Source organism: Bidens hawaiensis, unplaced genomic scaffold (assembly GCF_021521415.1).
Source record: "Bidens hawaiensis isolate Kalapana, Puna unplaced genomic scaffold, B.hawaiensis_p1.1 tig00018033_1, whole genome shotgun sequence".
NCBI lineage: Eukaryota > Viridiplantae > Streptophyta > Magnoliopsida > Asterales > Asteraceae > Bidens > Bidens hawaiensis.
This window is the reverse complement of record NW_027492722.1, coordinates 193,276-217,205: the sequence shown is the minus strand read 5'-3', so window position 1 is coordinate 217,205 and position 23,930 is coordinate 193,276. Positions and strand designations below refer to the sequence as shown.

Below are 23,930 nucleotides of genomic sequence, written 5' to 3'. Positions count from 1 at the left end.
TCATCAACAATTTGATATATTTTTTTTACCTTTTTTCATTTTAACTACCTTAATTAAAAAATAAAGGTAATTTAATAATAATAATAATAATAAAGAGATCGAGAGAAGAAGATGTGGGTATTGTTGTGTTTGCGTGTAACCAGAGGGTAAAGTGAGCAACTTTATTATGTTTCTTGGGTTCCGTAAAATCATTGAAGTAAAAGAAAGATCACATCTTTTTCTTGTCCATGCAAGAGGGCATAAAATCTACTTTACCATTATTTATTTCTCTGTTTATTTGTTTCTTCCTTTTTGTATTGGCTCAGAGGCTAATAGTAAGATCCTAACCATAGCCCCACATGTCTCCTTTATTTATTAATCATCATCATGCCTTTCTTTCATTTGCACATTTCAAAAGAGTCTTTCTTTATTTCTCTCTTTGCACAGCTAACCAACTCTTTGATTTGGGTTCTCTAAGAGGAGCTAGCTAGCTAACACTTTGCAGGGGTCAAGTGTCAACACCCCCCCCCCCCCCCCCCCCCCCATCATCAAACAAGATCCCATTCACATCTTCACTTTTAAACTCAAAAAAGATAAAGAAAAAGAGAGACCTTTTTCTTCTTCTTCTTCTTCATCTTCTTCACTTGTTTTCAAGGTTGGTTTACTTCATATGTGTTTGTATCTTCTTGATTTTGACTTTTAGTCAACTCTACTACAAATTTTAAGAAAAATATTGTATGTAATCTATGTACTAAGACCCAAGTCATGCACAAAATCTTGACATGTTTTGCAGCATTCAAGTGTTAAGTTGCCTTCTTTTTTTGGTAATTTATTAAGGAATCTTGAAAGTTAAGATAAAAGTTTTTGACAAGATTTTTAATAGCTCATGGAACTGTTTCCACAGGGAAATGATAGTGAGATTTGAGGTTTGATAAGTCACTTCTTGCCTTTGAAAAACCCTACATTATTCCATCAAGGAATGTATCTTGTTGCTTATCTTTTTGGTGCACCATATATGTTTCTTCCTTTGTTGGCTACTATTTTAAACAGGAATTCTTACTTGCATTATTAACTTTGAGTGGTTGTGATAATCTAATATTTTCTTTTATAGATAACTACAGTTTCAAGATCATAGACTTATCATACTCTTGCTTTGATCTTCTTTTAGGTGAAATCCTGTTGGAATTTGAATTCATTTCATTTCATTCCAACTTCAACTTCATCATGGAGAACAATGGATTCAATATCCCAATTGGTATTCATGGTGAAAATCTCATCATTCCAGATGAAAACTTTCACTCTGCAGCCACTTTTAATCAAAAATCATTCGTTGATCAAAACTATCAAAACTACCAATTTATGCCTCAATTTTCTATGATCCCAAATGAGCCCATAAATGGTACAAGAATTACAAATCCAACTGAACATCTTGGAAGTAATTTCCCTTCAAGTGATCAAATGGATATTGATCAACCCGGTCAACACCGAAGCATAAACTGCTCTCCTTTTGGTCAATCTCTTGAACTTTCAAAAAGTGTTGTTCCAAACACTTATTTTCCTGATGTTTTTGGATATGATGGAACAATAAATGATATGAGCAGGAAATGGGAATTCAACAAGTTTTTAACCGAAAGAATCGGATTTAACACGGATCCAAACGGGTGGATACCGGGTGATAATAACCCGAGTGTGAGTTCGGATGGTAATGAGCTATCGTTGGGTCTTGCCACGTGTTCTAGCATGAGCAATCTTTCTTTACAAGCAAGTTCTTGCAACAGCAAGAATCTATCTTTGGGGTTTGATTCAAACACCAATACATCAGTCCAGGTTTTGCAGTGTTCATCTGGATCAAATGGATATCTTAATATGATGCAAGAAATCCTTACAGAAATTGCAAGCTATTCACTTGGGAATCTTGAACAAATGACTTATAAGCAGACTAATTTTGATGAGTTTTCAGATGGAAATAGTAAACTCGATGAACGATTCAATCCGACTTTGAAATCATATGGTGTTGAAGAGAAAAAGAAGCATTTGCTGGCCTTACTAGAAATGGTATGTCATCAAGAATCAAGATTTTCTTGATTGTAATTGCTATCCAATTATCTGCCCAAAAAACATAATTTGAAACCTTTGTTTTACCAAGAACCTCATTTGTGTTAATTTTGATCATCAGTCAGATATTTATATATCCAAAAGACTTTCAACTTTTTTGTGACCAAGATATAAGATTTTCTTGATTTTGATTTCTAACCAATCATGCATCCAGAAAAGACATAAATTTTACAACTTTTTTGTGACCAAGATTCAAGATTTTCTTGATTTGATATCTAACCAATCATGCATTTAAAACATCATAAATTTTACAACTTTTTGTCACCAAGATTTAAGTTTTTCTTGATTTTGATATCTAACCTATCATGTATCCATAAAAACATAAATTTTACAACTTTTCAGTGACCAAGAATCATAAGTTTCTTGATTTTTAGCCAAATATTATCCCAAAAGACAGAAAAATGCCAATTTTCTTGATATAACCTTTTACCAATCATGCATCTGAACAGAGTTAAATTCATGAACTTTTTTGTGACTCAGGTCGACGAACGATACAACCAATGCTTAGATGATATCCATACTGTGATATCAGCTTTCCATGCAGTAACAGAATTGAATCCTCAAATTCATGCTTGTTTTGCACTTCATACAGTTACTTTCTTTTACAAGAAATTAAGAGAGAAAATAAGTAACCATATACTCTCAATGGGACCTGATTTTAACACTGGGGATCCTATGGAAGAAGAGCTTTCATCTTTTGTACCAAAACAATGGGCTCTTCAACAGCTAAAAAGAAAAGATCATCAACTTTGGAGGCCACAAAGAGGGCTGCCTGAAAAATCGGTTTCTGTGTTACGTGCATGGATGTTTCAGAACTTTCTTCACCCGTAAGCGATTTTATTTATTTACTAATCTTTGTAATTTGATTGTTAAAAGTTTGTGATGTATATGATTTAAATGATCTTGAATTTGCTTGCAGGTATCCTAAGGATTCAGAGAAACAATTGTTGGCTATAAAAAGTGGACTCAAGAGGAGCCAGGTACAGTTTATTTTTGTTCAAAGCAAATTAATTATGTAATTTAGAGGTAACAAACGTGTTGGGTAACACTCGGGTAAAAATGAATCAGTTGCTCAAAACACTTTTTGTCCAAATTTTGTTAACTTGTGTGATGCATGATTACAGGTATCTAATTGGTTTATAAATGCGAGAGTTCGGTTATGGAAGCCAATGATTGAGGAAATGTACTTAGAGATGAACAGGAGGAGGATTCGTGATGAAGAAACATCTAGTAACCACAGAAACCAGCAATATCATATTTGAACATGACTTCATTTGTTTAATTAACTTATCTTCTGCTTATTAAGGTCAAACTTAGGCATTTTCTCAACATTAATATAAGTATATATTAATTAATAACGGTTTATGCTGTATATATTTTGAGTCTTTTAATTATTGTTCTCATGGGGATGTGGCAAAACTGAAAATTGGGCGGGTGGAGCGTGGACAATACTTTTATATGGCCAAATGGATTTGGATAATATGACTAAGTCAATCAAAATTCTTGTGAAAAAAGGGCTGTGACAGATAGGATTGCCTTTTTTTATAATGTTCATTTACCATATATTAATATTATTTTTATCCTTGATGTGAATGTGAATAAAATGGATTATCAAGATAATAATATAGTTTTATACATAAAATTCAAGACAGATTCACTTGATAAATCTGATTATATCTAGTCAAATAAAATACCATCAATCATTCTAACATATAAGAAAAACTAACATATAATTAGGCTATGGTTATTCACACACCCTTGACCAATCCACACCCCTTTTAACATGGGGTTTCATACGATAGTATAGCCCCTATACGATCATATGTAGGGTGTGTGGATAACCAAAGGGTGTACGAATAACATATCCCTATAATTAATTAAAACTTTTCCAATATATAACATACTATAAAAAAAAAAGTTCAAATGCTATCTATTAAAGGATAAAAACATAACCAGACCATAGATTTCAGTTGAGTTACTTTTGTTTTTCTGCTGACCCAATTTAAAACCTTGTATGCTATGGTTCAGTTGCAAAAATAAAATGTACAAATTACAAGCTTTGGAGGCCAGAGGCTGATCTTTTGCAGAGACCACCAAGTGTTTACAATTATGACCTCCAAACCAAAAACCATTCTTTTCTTCTTTCTTTGTTAACAATTTTATAGACAGCATATTATTATTATTATTATTATTATTATTATTATTATTATTACATCAGCTAAATAACCTTTTGGTGAAATTCATCACTCATCCCCGGTATCAAGTGCACCAATCTGGCTTGGCTGTGCTTCGTCCCCCGTCTTTTAAACTGAACCAACACTTCCCAATCCATCACTCTTTTTTCTTTCTTTTTTTTTGTTTTTCTTTTTTATCTTATACTCTGCTACCACAATATCTCTATAGACACAAAACAGCAATTCCCTCCAATACCTTTATTATTATTGGTTTATACGCGTTTCAACTCGTTCAACCGAAAGGCGCCCAAGACTTCTAAGTCGAGCAATAATCTCTTTGAATGACGGTCGACACTGTGGCTCGCTGCACATTATAAAGTCAACAAGTATAGAATCAACAAATGTAACGGAAATAACATGAAACTGTAAAGATGTTATGATGGGAGGATTTACTAACGGGTGCCAACAATCAGTTATGATTCTTGCAACAACAGGATCAACGGTTTCTGGAATGTCCAGGTGGCGGTATTGAAAGCCAACAGCACCAACAACTTGCATTGAGTTCATTTCTGTCCAAGGCACGCGCAATGTTGCTAATTCCCATAAAATTACACCAAAACTGTATATGTCACACCTGTAAAACAAACACATCTGAATTTTTTTGGCTAGATAATGAAAGATGCAATAATTTATATTTTTAGGTGTATATAATTTAATAAAAGACCACTTACTTCTCATTTGAGGGTTCATTCCTCAATACTTCTGGTGCCATCCATTCAGGCTGCAATACAACAAGAGCTATTAATACATACATGCGTATACATGCATAATTGCATATGCATTTTATATGCTTATGTGTGTATATATACACACGATATTAAGATCGGGATGGGATCAATTCAGAACTTCCAAATAATTTAAGAGCTTAACAACCAATTATTTTATTATATTTATTTGATATGTTTAATATTATTTGAGAACAGTCTTGTCATTTATTATATGTAATTTTATGATTATATATATGTAAACTTGTGATTACATATATATAATCACAAAATTACATATATAAATGACAAAACTACCCTTGAAAGATATTAAAGATATATAATAAATAAATAAAATGATTGGATGTTAAGAAATCTTAAGTTCTAAAGAGATCCAAAACCTATATACATGTATGCACACATACATACACACATTCTTTCTTTTCAGAACCAGTGTAATGTTGAAAACTACAACTGCACACAACACTTGTACATTGTGACTTGTGCATTGATGATTTAATAAGTTAGTGGGTAGGTGGTTATGTGGTCTTCTGTATAGCAGGTACAAGTGATTTATGTGGTTCTAGAAGTTCTCAACATATTTGTTGGTTCTGCTTTGAACACAAAACACACACACATAGTATAAATAAATAACATCGTTAGTAAGAACATACAGTTCCAGCAGTAGATTTTGAAGACAGGAAAGTGTGGTGTTTCATGCGCGACATCCCAAAATCACATACCTGTACATTAACAAGATACGTCATTGACAGAAAAATGATTCACATACTACAGATTCAATGTTATAAACAAGCCCCAGGGTTATTTGCTGACTTATTAATATATTAACCTAGATCTTATTATAAGCAGTTAATGCAGAAAAACATCAGATATCGGTCAAGGACCGATATTTGAGATATCGGTTATCGCGGTGGGATATCAGTAATTTTAATATAAAATTTATATAAATAGCAGTTTAGCACTAACAATTCAGTATACTCTCCTATTATTAACAAATTATCCTTTTGCGACTTGCAAAACACTAGCAATGGTAGCAAGTATACTGATTAAGACTCAAAACACTAACATTAAACACTAAAAGTTGAAAATTAAGACTTAAAACACTGATATTGGGAATATCAGTGAAATATCGGTCAAATATCGCCGATAATGATATTATCAGTACCTATTTTGACCGATATTTCACAGAGGACCGATAACTGATATCCCACCGATATTGACTGCATAGATCTTATTGTGCTAGAAGCCTAGAAGAGAAATACAAACCTTAACAACCCAATTTTTATCAACAAGGAGATTTGGAGTCTTCAAATCCCGGTGCAAGTAATTCATTCCTTTAGCCTGAAAGCATTTCATAAAATTATAAAACAAAATAGAGTGATAGACAATATAAAAATGGGGTCATTTCAGTCTTTTTACCACATCAAGAGCCATACGCATTCGCCTCTTTTCATCAAGTTGAACATTTGTACGATGCAGTAGTTTATACAAGCTTCCCCTGTATAACACAAAATAATATATTTAGATTAGAGAAAGAAAAAAAGATAATCATCTCATAATAATATTTAAAACATACTCCACCTTGGTAGAAATTCTGTCAAAATGGAAAGATTTGGTGGACGGGTAACTGCTCCCATGAAAAGAACAACATTAGGATGCCTTAACCTTAACATGATCTCAATCTACAAAAACCAATAACCAGACATAATGTCAAGATTAGTTGTTTACAACAATAACAATGGAATTTTGGACTCCAATAAAATGAAAAAAAATAAAAAGAATTATAGCACCTAATTCGCCCTTAAATTGAGTTAGTGCATCGCCTGAAATATCCTGGTTCATAAACTTCTTCACAGCCACCTCCTGTCAGCATATATCATCAATAAACAAATTTCATAGCAGTTGGATGCAGCCATTTGAACCAAAACTAACACATTCATATCTTACATCTTTTTCCTAAAGGCACATTCAAATCTTACATAGTTAATAATTAAAGTGTTACAAAAAGTAACTGAGTTAGAAGTAACTTACAGTTCCATTCCATTCCGAACGATAAACCTCGCCATAAGAACCTAGAAGAAAGAGAAATAACATAAGATTTTTATGTAATATAAGATCCCATTATCTCAATAAAAGATATAAACTTGCAAAAACACTAGATAGAAGGAAAAAAGCAAAGAATAAACCATATATCAAATGGCTTTTCTATATAATGCATAAAGAAACACTAAAAAAAGAACTCTTTACTACATATTTAGTAAATATCAAGTCAGTACTTATGGAAAAAAGCATTCAAATGTTTTCCATGTCCTTTTCATTATTAAAAACATAAAGTGCATGTATCCAACATGAATCTAAATAGAAAGAGTATGCATGGGAAAGTACTAAAAATATAGCATTAGTAAGCTATAACTGAAACATGCTAAAGAAGAATAATAGTAACAAATAGAGCATCATAGACAAAAGAACGTAACATGCAAAGGCCAGCAAAAGTCTAAGAAAACTTAAGTCCACAAAACTAAAACAATGTATTTCATGTACAACTGGTATACAAAATAAAATAAGGTTTCACCAAATCTTGGTCGATGGTAGCAAAAATGCTATGAGATCTAGAACGAGATTGAGAAAAGTACCAACAAGATCACATTCTCGTGAATTCAGAAACTTGGAACTGAAGAACCATACCCTTTGTGAAACAATTTATTTTACTCATTAGCTTATTTGCACAAATTTGTCTTTATAAGTTCCTGTGTGGCAGGGGCGGACCCACCAGGCGACACTATTGGATTTTGAAATTTTAGTAGAGCATATTATTGAAATTTGAGTGACCCAATAGTTTCCCTTAAAGCGGCCCCATAATAATATTATAAATCTATTAAGATGTCCCTATGATCGGGCACACGTCCAGTCACATAAAAGGACACGAGTTCGACATATTTTGGGACAGTTTTTACCCTTTTTAGTAACTTACAGCCAAAACTCAAACCCTAAACTAGCTAGTTAGACTGACGTCTTCGACCGCAAATCTTCATCCATCGATTTGAACAAATCAATGTCTGTTCAAAACTTCAAATCCAAGATTGAAATCGACGGCCGGCAGGGTCTTTGCTCTTCAGTCTTGTTCAAACGATGGTTGAAGACAGGGTCTTGTTCAAATCGATGGATGAAATCCGGCGAAATTGAAGACAAGGAGGGGGCATGCCGCATGCGATTGAAGGCGTTGGTTTACGTAGTGCCTTCACTAGTTTAGGGTTTGAGTCAAGACTGAAATTGAAGACAAGGAGGGGGCATGCGATTGAAGACGTTGGTTTAAGTATTGACTTCACTAGTTTAGGGTTTAAAATATGTCGAACCCGCCCTTTTAAGCGGCTGGATGTGTGCCTTACCGCAGGGAAACTATGGCGTCGGTCAAAAGTTCGGCAGTATACTAAATTCTCAAAATTCAATGGTGTCATCTGACCCCGGTGTCCCTACACTCCTAAAGTGCATCCACCCCTGCTCTAGGTAGTTATAAATCCCAGCATTAAAAAATATTGGCACCATAGTAAAAAATTCCTGGCTACTTCACTACTTAGTGGTCAAATTAAGTCAGCCTAACTCTAATCCTTGCAGTGATACCCATGACTAAAGAGAGATTACAAGAAACAAGAACACTTTGTATTGCTTGAGAAAATCATCAATAAATGACAATGAAGCTACTTTCTTCTGCAGAAGGTAAAACTAAAACAACAACTAAAAAACAAAGAATATTAACATCAAAATTCATAACATCAACATTTGACAAGCATTGTTATTTGTCATCTTCTTAAAACAAAGTATTGACAAAGATAACACACAAAATAAACCATTGTTTAGCTTTGGTAGTTCTTTAGTAAGTATTCAGTATGCAACAAAATGAAAATGCTATATTTCGAATATAAAATAAACCTTACCTATACCAATGCGCTCTCCTATTTGAAGATCCTCCCACAATATTTCCCACTCAACTGCAGTGAGACTAATCATGTTTAACCTTTTTGTTTTTTCATCATCTTTATGAACGCCTTCCCGTTCTTGGCTTTCCAATGATTTCACTGAAAAAGAAACAAAGTTCCATAAATATCTTTCATATTATCATACACAGGTTCTACAAATTATTATAAGTTATGAGAACAAAAACCTTACTAGCTGAGTTATCAGCCAGGACATCCTCACTATAGCTTGTAGATTCAGAATGTAAATTGCATCCAAAATTGTATCTTTCAGGCATTATTTCACGTTCTGCTTGTAACCCATTATAAACACTAGGCTCCTCATTATTAGGCATGATTAACATGTCAGCATCTAACAAATGAACTGTTTCACATACTTGTGGTCTTCCCTCTTCTTGGTTATTTACATTTAAAAGATTACCAGAAGATGTGATGTCACTGTTTGAGAGAACTGCATGAAGCTTTTGAGCAAATTCAGGGTTTTTTGCAGAATTTATGGCACGATCAGACACGTCTTTAATCTGCAATTCTTGTGCTGGAGATGCTATCTCAAACCTCTCTGTTTGATTTCTTTTAATAACTCTCCCATTTTGACCTTCTGACTGTGAGCCTATAAAAGAAGACACTTCAAAACCTGAAGTCCCAAAGTTGGCAATACTGTCATGTTGAGGTGTAACCAACACTGAATCTAGTCCAAAACTGGGAAAATTACAGCTTTGCACCTCTGCAGGAATTAGGGTTCCTGGAGCTCCCATTAAATCTATAAAGTATTCACTGCATCAGTTACAGAGGGTTATCGTTGGTGAATACATGTTCGTAGTGCTAAATACATGATTAAGTGAAGATAATGAAGTTGAAGATAAAGACATGAAACACGCAAAAAAAAACACATATAGCATATGCATAATATATGCATGATCATCATTCATCATACCTTCCATTATCAATCTTGATCAAGTTCACGGCTCCATCATCAGTTCCAGTATAGTAGCTCCCTTTGACCAGACAACATGGAAGGTTGATCTTATCAGCAAGTACCTACCATTAAATGAATAGTTGACAATGTGCTAAAATATTATAAGAATTAAAAAGGTTATGCTCAATTAATATACCTTAAACAGCAAGGCTCTATGACGGGAAAGTCCAACATCAAGACAACCAATAGGAAGAACGATAGTGTTCACTGAGTTCCTCAACTCATAACTTCTTAAAGTCCACTTTCTCAACATTTCATCAGCATCAGTTACAGGCCCGCCCATTTGACCAACAACAATATTGGCAATTTTTTGGATTAAAGTGCTCATAATCTGAGTCGTCCAGGCAGCTTGGCATTCTAAGGATATAGTAGAAACTCTTTCTTCAAGGTACAGTAAATCCTTGTCAATCATTCGGTTGACTAAAATTACTTCATAGTCAACATTATCTGAAACAGTTATTGCTTGAAGGTCCACCAAGGCATCTTCCCTTGTATAATTGAATTTGAAGTAATCCCATATACATCATAAAAACCATCCATCACTTTTTCATCATAATTTACAACATTATTGCTCTGCACATACAAAACTCGTCAATTACAAATTTTCTTTTAAAAGCGTATTGCCAAAAAAAGCATAAAATTGGTTCACACAGGATGTGCTTCTTTGTAAGATATCTATTTATAATCTAAGATATCTATTTATAATCTGTTATTTACTACAAGCAACTACATATCCAACTGTTTGATAACCAAATGATGACAATATTTGTAGAATGCTCACTCCACTAACAACATCAGTGTACTGTGGTTTATGTTAAGAAAACCTTGTTATAAAATCTTAATATTATTTCAACATATATTGTTGTCATTTTGGCTAAATTGAGTTATTGCCTACTCGAATAGGAGGTGCATCATCCCCTGTTTAAAAGAAGCAAACTTATAATTCCAGGATCCTGAAGTCTGTGCTAGGGGAGTTCACCGTCCGGTTTGACAGTTTTTAGGCCAAACCATGAGCTTAATAATGATTCACTGTAAACCAAAACTAAATAGGTAAAGTTGCAAGTTGTAACCAAAGCAAACAAACATGTTAGTACGTTACTAACGGTTTGGTCTCTTGGTTTGGGCTTATTGGACCATTAAAAAGAGAAAGGATACATAAAATACATATAAAAAAATAAGATGTCTAAAAGAAAAAAGTTGTCCAAATGCATAACGAGCAATGCATTTTAGAAATCATAAAAGTATCTAAAAGCTCCCAAAAAATAAAGATTTAGAAAAACAAATAAACAAAAATTTACAAGCTCAAAATGCATTTAGGTATCGAAAGTGTTGCACCTTCTTGATCTCAAAAACCAGAAAGCAAAGTCTACTATAATATTTAATACTTGCTAGAAGCTACAACAAATTGTTACAGCTTTCTTAATAAAAACTTAATTCTATCCCATGTGGACTAATTTCAATAAAAAAGACTCGGCTTTTAAGTGCAGCTAGGATCTTTTACGCAATCACTTATTCACAAACTTCGTGTGGGGCTAATAGTTTTCATTTCCCATCTCATGGAAAACCCTTTTCGCTCCGCTTCGCCTTATCTCTCACTAGGGGTATTTTAGTGACAGGTTCTATAGGAACTGAACAATCTTATTTGGTCAAATACCTAGCGAAAATGTGCACTAGTCTTAAGACTATGTGTCGTGGTTTAACTAACAAAGTGAATAACACCCTGCCACGTAAAAAAAAACACGTAATGGTTTAACTAACAACACAATTACTCTTTAATATTTACTTTTTACAAAAAATGTGAGTTGAGAGAGATTCAATTGGTTAAAAAAATAGCTTGGCCCCACAACCAAAGCCCTAATACTTGTTAAACTACTAGCACCGAAGCCCTTTGTCGCCCTTGGTGTTTAACACCCTGCCTAGTGATGTGGCAGGGGGAGTTAATGGACTACACTTGGTTTAACAGAAACTTAACTCAATCTCATGTGAATAAGATAAAAGATAATTCATATAGTAATCAAGGTGTGCATAAATCCGAGTTAACCGAAACGTAACTGAATCAAGCGATGAAACCGAATTAACGTTAATCAGTTTAGGACCTAAACTGATTAATTACTCCCTGCAACCTTTAAATCGAAACAATTAAGTCTAAACAATGTTCATTACCTGGATCAAAATTAGGGCTAAACGGAACTGCCTATCCAATTAGGGGCAAATCTAAACAATGTTCATTACCCAATATCGAAGCGAAAGGAACTCGACGAACGACTCCGAAGGCGAGCAGCCCAAGCTCCGTTGCTTAGCAGCCTTAATTTGAGCAGATTCAGCGTCGGGTTGACCGGATCCAGAGGAAACACTGATGGCAAGAGCAACCTGCATCTGAAACTCCTCCTCGAAGAAACTGGAGTGATCGTTGACGTTTTCGTCGAGTGATATAGGCTGAGAGGATGACGTGTCGGGAACGGTTAATCGGTTGTTGAGACTGCTGCTGCTGCTGCTGCCGATGTGAAGCTTTCGCAGGAGGTGTTTCATCTTTGACATGATGCATCAACTCTGTTTGTGTTTCTCTCTCTATAATTTAATTGAATTTGGGTTTCTCTCTCTAGAATACGAGGAAGAAGAAGAAGAAGAAGAAGAAGAAGAAGAAGACAAAGAAGAAAGGAAGGCTCGTTCTCTTCTCGGGAAATAAGAATTAAGGTGGGATTAAAGTATTGCTTTTGCTAATTATAACTAGCATTTCGACCGGTTGGTCTCGGGTATTGACACGGTAAGGTTGGACTCGGGTATTGAGACGGTAACTCACGCGAATTTGCATCATATTTCTTACGGTGCCGGAACTAAAACAAAAATAAACAAAATTGTCGGTTTTCTTTACGTTTGTTACAACACCTAGACCAAAACAAAATGCGGTGGATTCGGTCGGTTTTCGTCACGTTCGTTATGGTACTGGAACTAAAAAAAAAACAAAATTGATATTCAGTCGGTTGTCGTTACGTTTGTTCTGGTACCATAACTAAACAAGAAAAACAACAAAATACCGTTGACCAATAAGATGCCACCAAATAACCAAATGTTGCATTCGTGGTACCAAACTTGTTTTTAATCTTATAAAATAACTATAAAAATTTCTATAAATATATATTCTTTTAGTGATTCTTATTATAGTTGTACTATATGCACAATAATATGCATTGTGTAAATAAAAATTATTATACTTGTATATAAAGTAGACTCAATTAGGCTTATGTTTCTAGTCAAATCTCTCAAATAGAGCTCAATTATGGGCTCGTTTATTAAATAAGTTTCGATTTAGATTTTAGACTCGAGTTTTTAAGCTTGAATTGTTTCGAGTTTTTAACGAGTCAAACTTGAGTGTTTCATGAACGGCTTGACTCGATTACATCGTATGTGGTGATGCCACATGGTAGGTTTGGGGCGACGTTGCTGGAGGTTCCAGTGATGGCGATTGGTAGGTGTTTGTAGTTGGCTGGGGGGGGGGGGGCAGTGGCTGGGGTGGTGGTGGCAATGCGACTGGCACCTATTTAAACAATAAACGAGTTATGGGTGGTCTAAATGGTATTAAGTTATAAACAAGTCAACCAATCTAACCCATTTAATAAACATGATGCGTTATGGTTGAGCTTACATTACAACCGTTTAATAAACATGATGCATTATGGTTGAGCTTACATTACAACCTATTTACTGACCAACCATTTACGATACACCAACAAATTTGACCTGTTTAGTTAAACATGTTATCTATGCTAAGAGTATCTAGATTATCGTTGAGTTTTCGATACAATTAATTAAGCGGACTATTTTGGTTAATAGCATCACACTTTCACTATTTGCAAGTCAGTTGTCTATCATTGATGTATGAATGTGTCCATGGAAGGTAGCATGTCTCTTCCAATTATATCCCCATTTAAATCTCTTAGATATCCTTGTCAATGTCATTCAATTCTTGCCTAAAAAAGTAGTTAATGTTGCATATCTTGTATCAATTATACTTCGACTTTATTTTTCATTTTTTTTAGCCAATTTAACAAAATAGTTAAAAAAAACATATGAACATATTTGACACATTAACTATTTATAAAAATATACATTAATTTTAACAAAACTAAACCATGGTCAAACCAACCAAACGCGCTTCAATATTAAAACTATCACATGTTTTGACTCGTTACCCGTTCACATGTGAAAACACCCTCCATTATATGGAAAATTCACTTAAAGTGTAAAAAGATTAGGTACCACCATGTGATATAAGATTATTAAGATTACCAAATTACCCTTGCATTCGTTTAAAGTTTTAGTTACTGTGTTTGGATTTAACAGATAGCTGAATAGGGTGTGTAATGTGTTTCACAACAAGTGAAAGCTGTACATTAGAAGGAATTGTTGTTGTTATAAGAGCAGCCGGTCATTATGATTACATGAATATCATAAAATCCAGCATAGAAACACGAAATGTGTATATACAAGAACTGATTCATGTATAAACCTTGGAAAGAACCTTGAAGAACACGTGACAGTTCATAGCTTACTTAAGCAGTAGCTTCGGCTTTCTCTTCGTACTCCTGTGGTGGTTGAAGAGTGCAGATCAGGTTGCGGTCTCCATACACATTGTCAACACGGCCTGTCACGTAAACACACATCACAAAATAAGTTTCTTCTGAAAACAAAAAACATAGGCTTTTTAGAAGTGTTTGCATATACACGTTTTGAAGGTTATTATGTGATTTTGAATAATCAGAATCAGTGGTATACAAGACACACATACACATACATATATATGTATATATATAGAGAGAGAAACGAACATGTAGTTGGCCAGAACTTGGCAGCACGAAGCCATGGAGCAGGGTACGCTGCATATTCTCTAGAATACGGTTTTGTCCACTTGTCGGCCATGAGTAGTTGCGGCGGGTGAGGAGCGCCCTGCAAATATAATAATTTCTCTAAAATAACGAACAAAATTCTAGAATAATTTTCTCCAAACCAATCATAATCTAATTGCTAAAAGTACCTTGATGACATTGTTGTTAAGATCAACTGTTCCTTTCTCAATCTCTGCTATTTCTTGCCTAATGGAGATCAAAGCATCACAAAACCTGTCCAACTCAGCCTACCAATAAAAAAATTACACACTTTTAAGTAAAATGAATATTTAAACTTTAATAATAATAATGTAATGTAAACTTTACTCTCTCCATCATACCTTGCTTTCACTTTCAGTTGGTTCAATCATGAGTGTTCCTGGAACTGGCCATGACATTGTTGGACCGTGAAACCCGTAATCAATAAGACGTTTAGCAACATCTTCAGGTTCTATTCCAGCAGTAGTCTGAATGTGATTGAATTTACTGTTTAGTCCATAGATCTTAAAATAAACGGACAAGATTAATCTATTTAACTTGACTTTTGTATTACCTTCAATGGTCTCAAATCAACGATGAATTCATGGGCAACCGTTCCATTCACACCACGGAAAAGAATTGGATAGTGATTCTGCAATGTGGTACAAGCATTAAGCCATGTTATAAGTTGCTGATAGTTTGTAATAATAATAAATAGATGTAAAAAAGAAAGAGCTTGAGACCTCGAGACGTTTTGCCATGTAATTTGCATTCAGGATAGCTATCTTTGAAGCGTTTGTGATTCCTTCGGATCCCATCATGGCAATGTATGTGTATGATATAGGCAAGATAAGAGCCGAACCCCAAGGGGCTGCTGCAATGGTACCGAGTGGCTTACTGTGTTCAGGAGCCGGTATGCCTCCTGTCGCCACCTTCAATTCGAGATGTACAATTTAAATTAGAAATCTGAACACATTGATTGAATACCATGATCACACACACACACACACACACACACACATATATATATAGAAAAACAAGAGACTGCTGTACAAAAACCACACTGAAGTGTACACAAGTGCCCTTGTCACGTCATACATTCATACGGCCGATTGATGTTATACAGAGCCTGCACACCAACGCATGTCACATCATACAGGCTGTATGATAAAATGGCCATACGAGCCATATGACTTTGTCAGTGGTCACATCAATCATTTCTTTGTCAATCAAGCGCCTCTTACTGTTTGTATGATTTGCCCTTCACAGAGCAGGCTATGAGGCAGGGCCGGGTTGTCGGCGAACCCCAGCCCAACACCCTGATAGGCCTGAATTTTTATTTTTTTTTCAATTATATATTTTTTTTGAAAAAAACATTATGTATTCTTAATGTTTAAACCCAATTATTCAACTAATTTTAAGCCCAAATTTTACCGTCTTCAGTTCAAAAATTTTTCAGGATTCTCGGAGATGGCCCTGGCCCTTCATATGACCCACATGACCATTTTTTGCTTGTCATACAGCCTATATGACCATCTTTCACATGTCATATGGCCCATTTGACCATTTTTCGCATGTCATACAACCCAATTGACCACTTTTCACATGTCATACGGCCCAAGTGACCATTTTTACCCTGTCATACAACCCTATAAACATTTTTCCCTGCTATACGGCTCGTATGGCACATTAGGGTGTCTAGATAGTGTGTCAGCAGTGTTTCTGAAATTTAATATTTAATTCTCATACTTACCACGGGATGCGAAGGCAAGTATGGTGCCAAATGTTTCTTCACACCAATGGGGCCCATTCCAGGCCCACCTCCACCGTGTGGAATGCAAAACGTCTTGTGCAGGTTTAGATGGCACACATCAGCACCAATCCACCCTGGACTCGTCAAACCAACCTACAACATCCGAAAAATATGTAATAGCATTGTATTAAAATATATAAGATCCAAAAAAAATATGCATTTGTTTCATTATACCTGTGCATTCATATTTGCTCCATCCATGTAAACTTGACCTCCATTATCATGAATGATTTTGCAAATTTCATCAATACCTTCTTCATAAACTCCATGAGTCGAAGGATAGGTAACCTGAAATTCAAATAAATTAATTTATAAACCATTCCACTACACCAAAGTAATGAATTTTAATTAATTTATAAGACATTACCATAAGAGCCGCTAGATGCTCTTTGTTTGCCTCTGCAGCCTTGTGAACTTCTTCAATATTAATGTTACCTTTAGAGTCGGTTCCCACAGTAATGATCTTCATTCCACACATAGCAGCACTAGCAGGGTTTGTTCCGTGTGCCGATACTGGAATAATGCATACATTCCTGTGATGATCCCCTCTTGCCTACAGTTAACCAAAATCAATAACTCAATTATTTGACTGGCTATTTAAAGTTGATCAAAGTCAACAACTAAGGTGCAGCACATACCATGTGATATGCACGGATAACCATCAGCCCGGCGTATTCTCCAGCAGCACCAGCATTCGGTTGCAATGAGAAAGAATCAAATCCAGTAATGGAACACAACAAATCACCCAAGTTCTTGAACATTTCCTAAAAAAATAAAAACAAATACACATATAATTAAAAAAACATAAAACACATAAACACACAAACACACATACATATAGGGAAGGGAAGGTTCTACGCAGAAGCCTGTTTTTAGGGAAAAAAAAGTATGTAACAAAATTCATGCAGTGCTTATTAATCTCTTCTAATATTCTAAAAAAGTATATAAACAAAATTCATTTATTTACAGAACCTACATGTGTAGGTAAACGTTTAAAAAAACATATGGACAAATTAGTCTTATGGTTTTTTATGCCAATAAATAATTGCAAAAACAAACTTAAGTTGTTAAATTTTTTCTATCAATGATTCATATTGTCAAGAGCTTTTACTTCTCAAATACAAATGCCTATGTTATATAGATAAATAAAAAAAACCATTAAACTAAATAAAAATAGAGTTACCTGATAACCCTGTGCCTGCTCGGTAGGAGCAAACGGATGGATATCTGCAAAGGCGGGCCATGTCACAGGCATCATTTCTGTAGTTGCATTAAGCTTCATGGTACATGATCCCAGTGGAATCATGCTGTGGCATAATGAGAGATCCTTTGATTGCAATTTACTAATGTATCTTAGTAGCTCATGCTCCGTATGATACCTAAAATTTGAAAAGAATAAATAAATAAATTCATTGTTGCTTTATTTAATATAATCATCATCATGTAGAAAAAAACCATACGCGTTAAAAATCGGATGAGTCAAATATGGAGTTTCCCTTACAAGCCCAGACGGGATAGCATCGTGAACCTCGGGTGCAATAGATGCAGCCGTGAACGTCAACTACAATAAAATTGCATTAATTAATTGCAAAATATGTATACATATATTTTTAATTATCAGAAAAAAGGTGCACACTTACAGGTTTCCCTAAGGCAAAAACTTTGAACAAAGTATCAACATCGTCGATCGTTGTAGTCTCATCAAAAGAGACAGTAATCTGAAAGAAACATATTCAAGAACAAGTTTTAATAATTTAAAATTTTTGAATGCATAAATTACAGACGGAAACATAAAAAATATTACCGTGTTTTTGTCGACAATACGAAGATTTATATTATGCTTGTAAGCTTCATCAGCAATGGCCCCTGAATCAGCACATGTTACTTTCACAGTGTCAAAAAAGGGGAGATCTTGAACTTGAACTGTCCCTAACTTCTTCAAACCCGCTGCAAACGTGCCAGCTAGACCGTGGACGCGTTTGGCAATGGTTTTTAGACCTTCAGGTCCATGGTAAACACCATACATAGCAGCCATGTTTGCAAGCAATGCCTATATAATAAAACATTAGAGGCTAATGAACATGTTAATCTCTGAAACACTTGTGCATATGTAAGAAAACATTAAAACTAGGCACGTAAATGAACCGAACATTCAATGAACCATTCGTGAACTGTTCGGCAGGAGTTCCTTTATTTAATAAACGAACGAACATGAACAATTTTTTTTTTTTGTTTTTTACTTAAACGAACGAACACGAACACATGTTTCATTCGTTCATTTACGTTCGTGAACGTCTGTTTAGGTTCGTTTGAATATTAATACAAAAGTTCATTTATATTTGTTCGTTTATGTTCGTTTGTACTTTTTATTTGCTCATTTGTGTTCGTTTAAGTTCATGAACTGTTCGTTTAGAATATTAACAGACGAATATAAGCGAACATGAACATGTTCTTTTTCTTAACAAACAAACATGAACAAGAAAAACCGTTCGTTTAATTGTCCGTGTTCATGTTTTGTTAAAGTTAAATGATCTAACACGAGCACCCCCTATGCGTTTTCGTTCGGTTCGCCTACAAACCAAATTAAAACATTACCTGAGCTGTACAAATGTTACTAGTCGCTTTATCTCTCCTAATATGCTGCTCACGCGTCTGCATCGCCATACGCAAAGCTGGCTTACCCGAACTATCAACACTAACACCAATAATCCTTCCAGGCATCATCCGCTTATACTCCTGCGACGTTGCAAGAAACGCAGCGTGGGGCCCGCCATACCCCATCGGTACCCCAAACCGTTGAGCCGACCCCACCACAATATCCGCCCCAAGTTCACCCGGCGGCTTCAAAACAGTCAAAGCCAACAAATCACTAGCCATGACCACTTTCACCCCATGAGCATGAGCATTCTTAATAAACTCACCATAATCCAAAACCTCCCCCTCGGTCCCGGGATACTGAACCAGCACCCCACACACATCACCCGACGAGTAATCAAAATCCTTAAGATCCGAAGTAACCACCTTTATCTCAAACCCATCGGCCCGAGTCTTGCAGATATCAATCGTCTGTGGGTGACAATTACTAGCAATAATAAAGGTTTTCTTTTTCCCCTTAAGAATATTATTACACATAGCCATAGCTTCAGCAGCAGCAGTCCCTTCATCAAGCAAGGAAGCATTCGACATAGGCAGGCCAGTGAGATCAGTCACCATGGTCTGGAAATTCAGCAGAGACTCGAGCCGACCCTGCGCGATCTCAGCTTGGTACGGCGTATACTGCGTATACCAACCCGGGTTCTCCATAATATTCCTCAATATAACAGGAGGCACATAAGTGTTGTAATACCCCATACCAATAAAAGACTTAAAGATCTTATTCTTAGAAGCTAACTCTTGCATGTGTGCAATCATTTGCGATTCGGTTAAGCCTTCGTCGAACTTGGAATACTTCATGGAGTCGAGTCGGATGGATTTAGGGACAGTGGCATCAATCAACGCGTCAAGATTCGGGTAGCCAACGGACTCAGCCATTTTGGTTTGTTCTTGTGGGGTGGCGGAGTTATGGCGACGTGGGAAAGTGTCACTGGGCTTCAATGCATCAACGGATATGGACCGGACATGCGAACCGAAGCCGTTAACATTCTGGTTTGATCTAACGTTTGTGGGGTTAAATGTGTAAGGTGATAAAGATGAGACGTAGCGAGAAGGTGAGTATAGAGCTGGGGATGATGGGTTGCGTTTGGTTTGGGATACAAGGCGCCTGAGGATGGCTTTGTTGGCTAGCCTGCGTGCACGCTCCATTGGTGAAGAAGAGGATAGAACAAGAATGGTCTGGTTTTGGGTGATAGATAAAATGGGGTTAAAGAGAGTACACTGGCCTCACATGTTCATGTCATCAACCAACTCGTTGCTAAGGTTTATGGTTTTGGTCCTAAAAGTATACACATACTTTCCTGTTGGGTACCTAAACCTCTCTTTTTTATATCAATATTATTAAAAGAAATGCTAGAGTGAAAGTAAAAAAAAAAAATCATATAACAAATTTCCTACCATATCTCATTTTAGTAACTAAAATTGGTTATATGATTTTTCTTTTTTTTTACTTTCACTTGATGGTAGAGCACTCACTTTACTAATGAGAGGTAGGGGGATCAAACCTCACTATCACAAATTTATATGCCAGGGTTCGAGTCTTGATCTCACCCGGTTTTACCGGCTCCTCGCTGTCATGCCGTTTGACGGGCGTGGGGGTCGGGTTTTATCCAGGGAATCCCTCAATAGATGGACCGCTAGGGGCTCCGTCCGTCCGGACTCGTGGTCGGCTCGGGCTACCTGGGCCGCATACGGAGTACCCGACGTTACTTAGTTGGTCGTTCCAACAAAAAAAAAGTAACTAAAATTGGTAATAGATCTTTAATTCTTTAATTAGTTTTCCTATTTAAGGTTAAAATTAATACTATTATTACTATGGTGAATAATTTGGTAAATTGTTAACTTAAATAGTATAAATTTAAAATTAAAATAGTTTGATAGAAGTTTATCAAAATATAGTCGGTAAGAACCTACATGGAGTAGTTTTACGACAATTGATTCTTCAATAATGGTAAAAATGCAAATCATATCGATAAGTTCACGTAGTAAAACGGTAGGTATTTGACAAAATGGGAATATGTGATTCTGTGTTGATCATCGCAATGAAATTGTAATCTAATATTGTCTTTGTCTTGTTTATAAATAGAGCAAATGCATCCATAATTATAAACTCAATAAACATTACACGTTTTGATCATACACGACATAAAATTTATTTGGACATTCAAAGAGTATCTTATCTCAATTGCTAACTATTTTATTTTTACTTTATTAAACCTGTGTAATACACGAGGTTATAACCTAGTTTGTTGATGAATAAAAACATATAAGAAAATTTAAAATTTGACAGATATTGTTGGATTGTCAAAATTATAAACCAAAAAATAAATACCAAATGATTTACACATTTAACTAGAAAAGGAAAAATTTAGAAATTACTAAAAGTCAGAAAACTTTTCTGCCGACGAAATCAAAGCACTAACTTCACTAATAGCCCAAATTATTTTTTTTCATGTTTGAATTTCTAAGTCAGTGTTTTTCCCTTTTTAGCTAGTATAAAAGTATCACACAAGATAAATAAAAAAAATCATGTTTGAACTAATTGTTAAAAATATAATCACCAACTATGTGTTTTCATTAGTTCATTACAAATCCATTTGAAAACCAAAGAAACAGATATTTATTTATGTCAGTTTGATTAAACATTAGATTTTTTTTAGTACTAAAAACAGATATTAAATTGAAGGATGAAACATGACTGTGTGTGCAGACTTCATGGGACCAAACTATAAAATACTAAAGATTCCAGATCTGAGGTGGTCTGTGAGTGCTTAGATCACGACAAATAAGGCACCAAGAATTTGACAGGAAAAAAGACGGCACTGGGACACGTAATGATGACCTGCGATCAACCAGTGGGCATAATAATATGTTGATCTTGTTCACTCGGGCAAATGGTCGAACATGTGGCAGGCATTGGATAAATTGGATTGGGTTTAAGTGGATCAAAATAAAGTTTGGGTAAAATGCAAAAGTGTGTTGGGGTGGCCGATCCTATTTCACATTCGCCTTCTCTCTCTTTCAACCTCCCATCATCACACAATCGGAAACATGTGTCAAATTGTTAACCAACCCATAAGTAATTATATTATCTTTCTAATTCAGCTAAGTTAGCTTTGAATTGGGTTGTAAATGAACCGAAGGTTTTGAAAACTGTTTGGCGGAAAGTCTTTTAACGTTTGTTCGCTTATTAAACAAACCAGCGTAAGTACATAACAAGGAATTTCGTTCGGTTAATTAAATGAACGTGCATGAAAAGAGATAGTGTTCGTTCATTTATGTTTATGAACTTTCGGCAAAATGTTCGTTTATGTTCATTCATTCACGTTTGTTCGTTCACGTCCGTTTACATTATTATTTTACTAACTTAACTCGGCAACCTAAATTGACTACTCTCATAATCTCGTTTCCTCTCATTTGCCATTGTAGTTACACGCAACCTCACACCACGCATCCCAGTCTTTGTCGCTCCAATTCATTGTATAACAAGCCTAAGTAAACTGTGCAAGGATATTATCCGCTTTGACCCTGATAGATTACCCATAGAGAAACTCGCTATTTTCTTTTCTCCCAACGAATTGCTCGCCCATGCAAAACATGTCTCGGTAGATAAGGTTTCCACTCGTTATAAGGAATGTTTCATTATCCTCCTCAATCAACGTGGGACTTACATCTCCATCCCCTTAGGGAGCCAGCGTCCTCGTTGGTACACTGGCTCGACCTTAGCTCTAACACTATTTAAAACAGCCTAAGTAAACTGTAAGTTCCTGGATAGGCAATCCATCAGAGGTAACAAAAACAATATCCTGGCACAATTTTGAGTTGTTACAAATGGTATCAAAGATAGGAGTTCGGCATGATTTACTTCGGTTGTTACACATTGACCCGCCAACCTCCAATTATGACCGCCAAATTAAGATAAGTTCGTGTGTGTTCATTTATGTTTCTTTGAAATGTTAACGACAAACACGAACAAATTCATTTCTTTATCGAACGAACACGAAATTTCGCTCTGTACAAAAGTTTACTATTATCTAGACTAGTCATTCAGTAGAGTGGTTTCCGATCCAACCTTGGACCATATTCTAAAGGGTTTCTCTTTTGATGAAAAACGTTAGTGAAGAGATAGGGTATCATTTGATGGTTAGTGAGTCACCTTGAAGCTCCATGACTGGCGCAACAAGTTTTTTTTATGTCCACGAGGACGTTATCCCTATTAAGATGACGCTCCATGACACAAAGTCCGCTCTTCAGAAGACTCAAATGATGGTGTACACTGGGAAGGAATGGTTTGCTACTTTGACCCGTCATTCGACCTTTGCGCTACATTCTCGAGAGCGCTCTGGTGGGGTTGGAACGAGTTGCATCTGGGAGGAATCGAACAAGATCCCCTATTTATGTAGGGATGATGTTGGTAACTTTCCTCCTTTGAACTTTCATATATATATATATATATATATATGTATATGTATACATAAATAGTTTTTTTTACTTGGTTGTATAATTGTAGATGCGGGAAGCGTGTTTGGCACACTTGTTGATGAGGACATCGGAAAGATGGTCACGCACGACCTTGAAGAAGATGCGCCAATTCTGGACCAAA

At 35.5% G+C, this 23,930-nt stretch overlaps 2 protein-coding genes and 1 pseudogene across 3 annotated transcripts; 1 reads left to right on the top strand and 2 right to left on the bottom strand.

The window, feature by feature from the left end:
• Positions 1–1,203: 1,203 nt before the first annotated feature.
• Positions 1,204–3,486, top strand: LOC143555269 (homeobox protein ATH1-like). Its single transcript, XM_077044854.1, has 4 exons — positions 1,204–2,034; positions 2,575–2,921; positions 3,014–3,074; positions 3,219–3,486. Exons 1-4 carry the CDS (start codon positions 1,204–1,206, stop codon positions 3,354–3,356), a joined length of 1,377 nt encoding a protein of 458 aa, XP_076900969.1. The 3' UTR covers positions 3,357–3,486.
• An 805-nt stretch (positions 3,487–4,291) lies between these two features.
• On the bottom strand, positions 4,292–12,538 carry LOC143555284 (putative serine/threonine-protein kinase SIS8; annotated as a pseudogene). Its single transcript, XR_013139172.1, has 14 exons — positions 12,233–12,538; positions 10,137–10,573; positions 9,959–10,062; positions 9,218–9,798; positions 8,986–9,126; positions 7,085–7,125; positions 6,842–6,916; positions 6,635–6,729; positions 6,473–6,551; positions 6,320–6,394; positions 5,707–5,775; positions 5,000–5,049; positions 4,726–4,902; positions 4,292–4,632 (listed from the first exon to the last, which is right to left on the bottom strand). The product of XR_013139172.1 is annotated as a putative serine/threonine-protein kinase SIS8 (transcript).
• Positions 12,539–14,350: 1,812 nt separating this feature from the next.
• Positions 14,351–20,485, bottom strand: LOC143555283 (glycine dehydrogenase (decarboxylating) A, mitochondrial-like). Its single transcript, XM_077044864.1, has 15 exons — positions 19,271–20,485; positions 18,480–18,725; positions 18,316–18,393; positions 18,136–18,236; positions 17,859–18,054; positions 17,314–17,439; positions 17,043–17,228; positions 16,850–16,963; positions 16,616–16,768; positions 15,606–15,794; positions 15,437–15,514; positions 15,225–15,350; positions 15,033–15,131; positions 14,827–14,944; positions 14,351–14,642 (listed from the first exon to the last, which is right to left on the bottom strand). The coding sequence occupies exons 1-15, from the start codon at positions 20,474–20,476 to the stop codon at positions 14,551–14,553; spliced, it is 3,108 nt and encodes a 1,035-aa protein (XP_076900979.1). The 5' UTR covers positions 20,477–20,485; the 3' UTR covers positions 14,351–14,550.
• Positions 20,486–23,930: the final 3,445 nt, after the last annotated feature.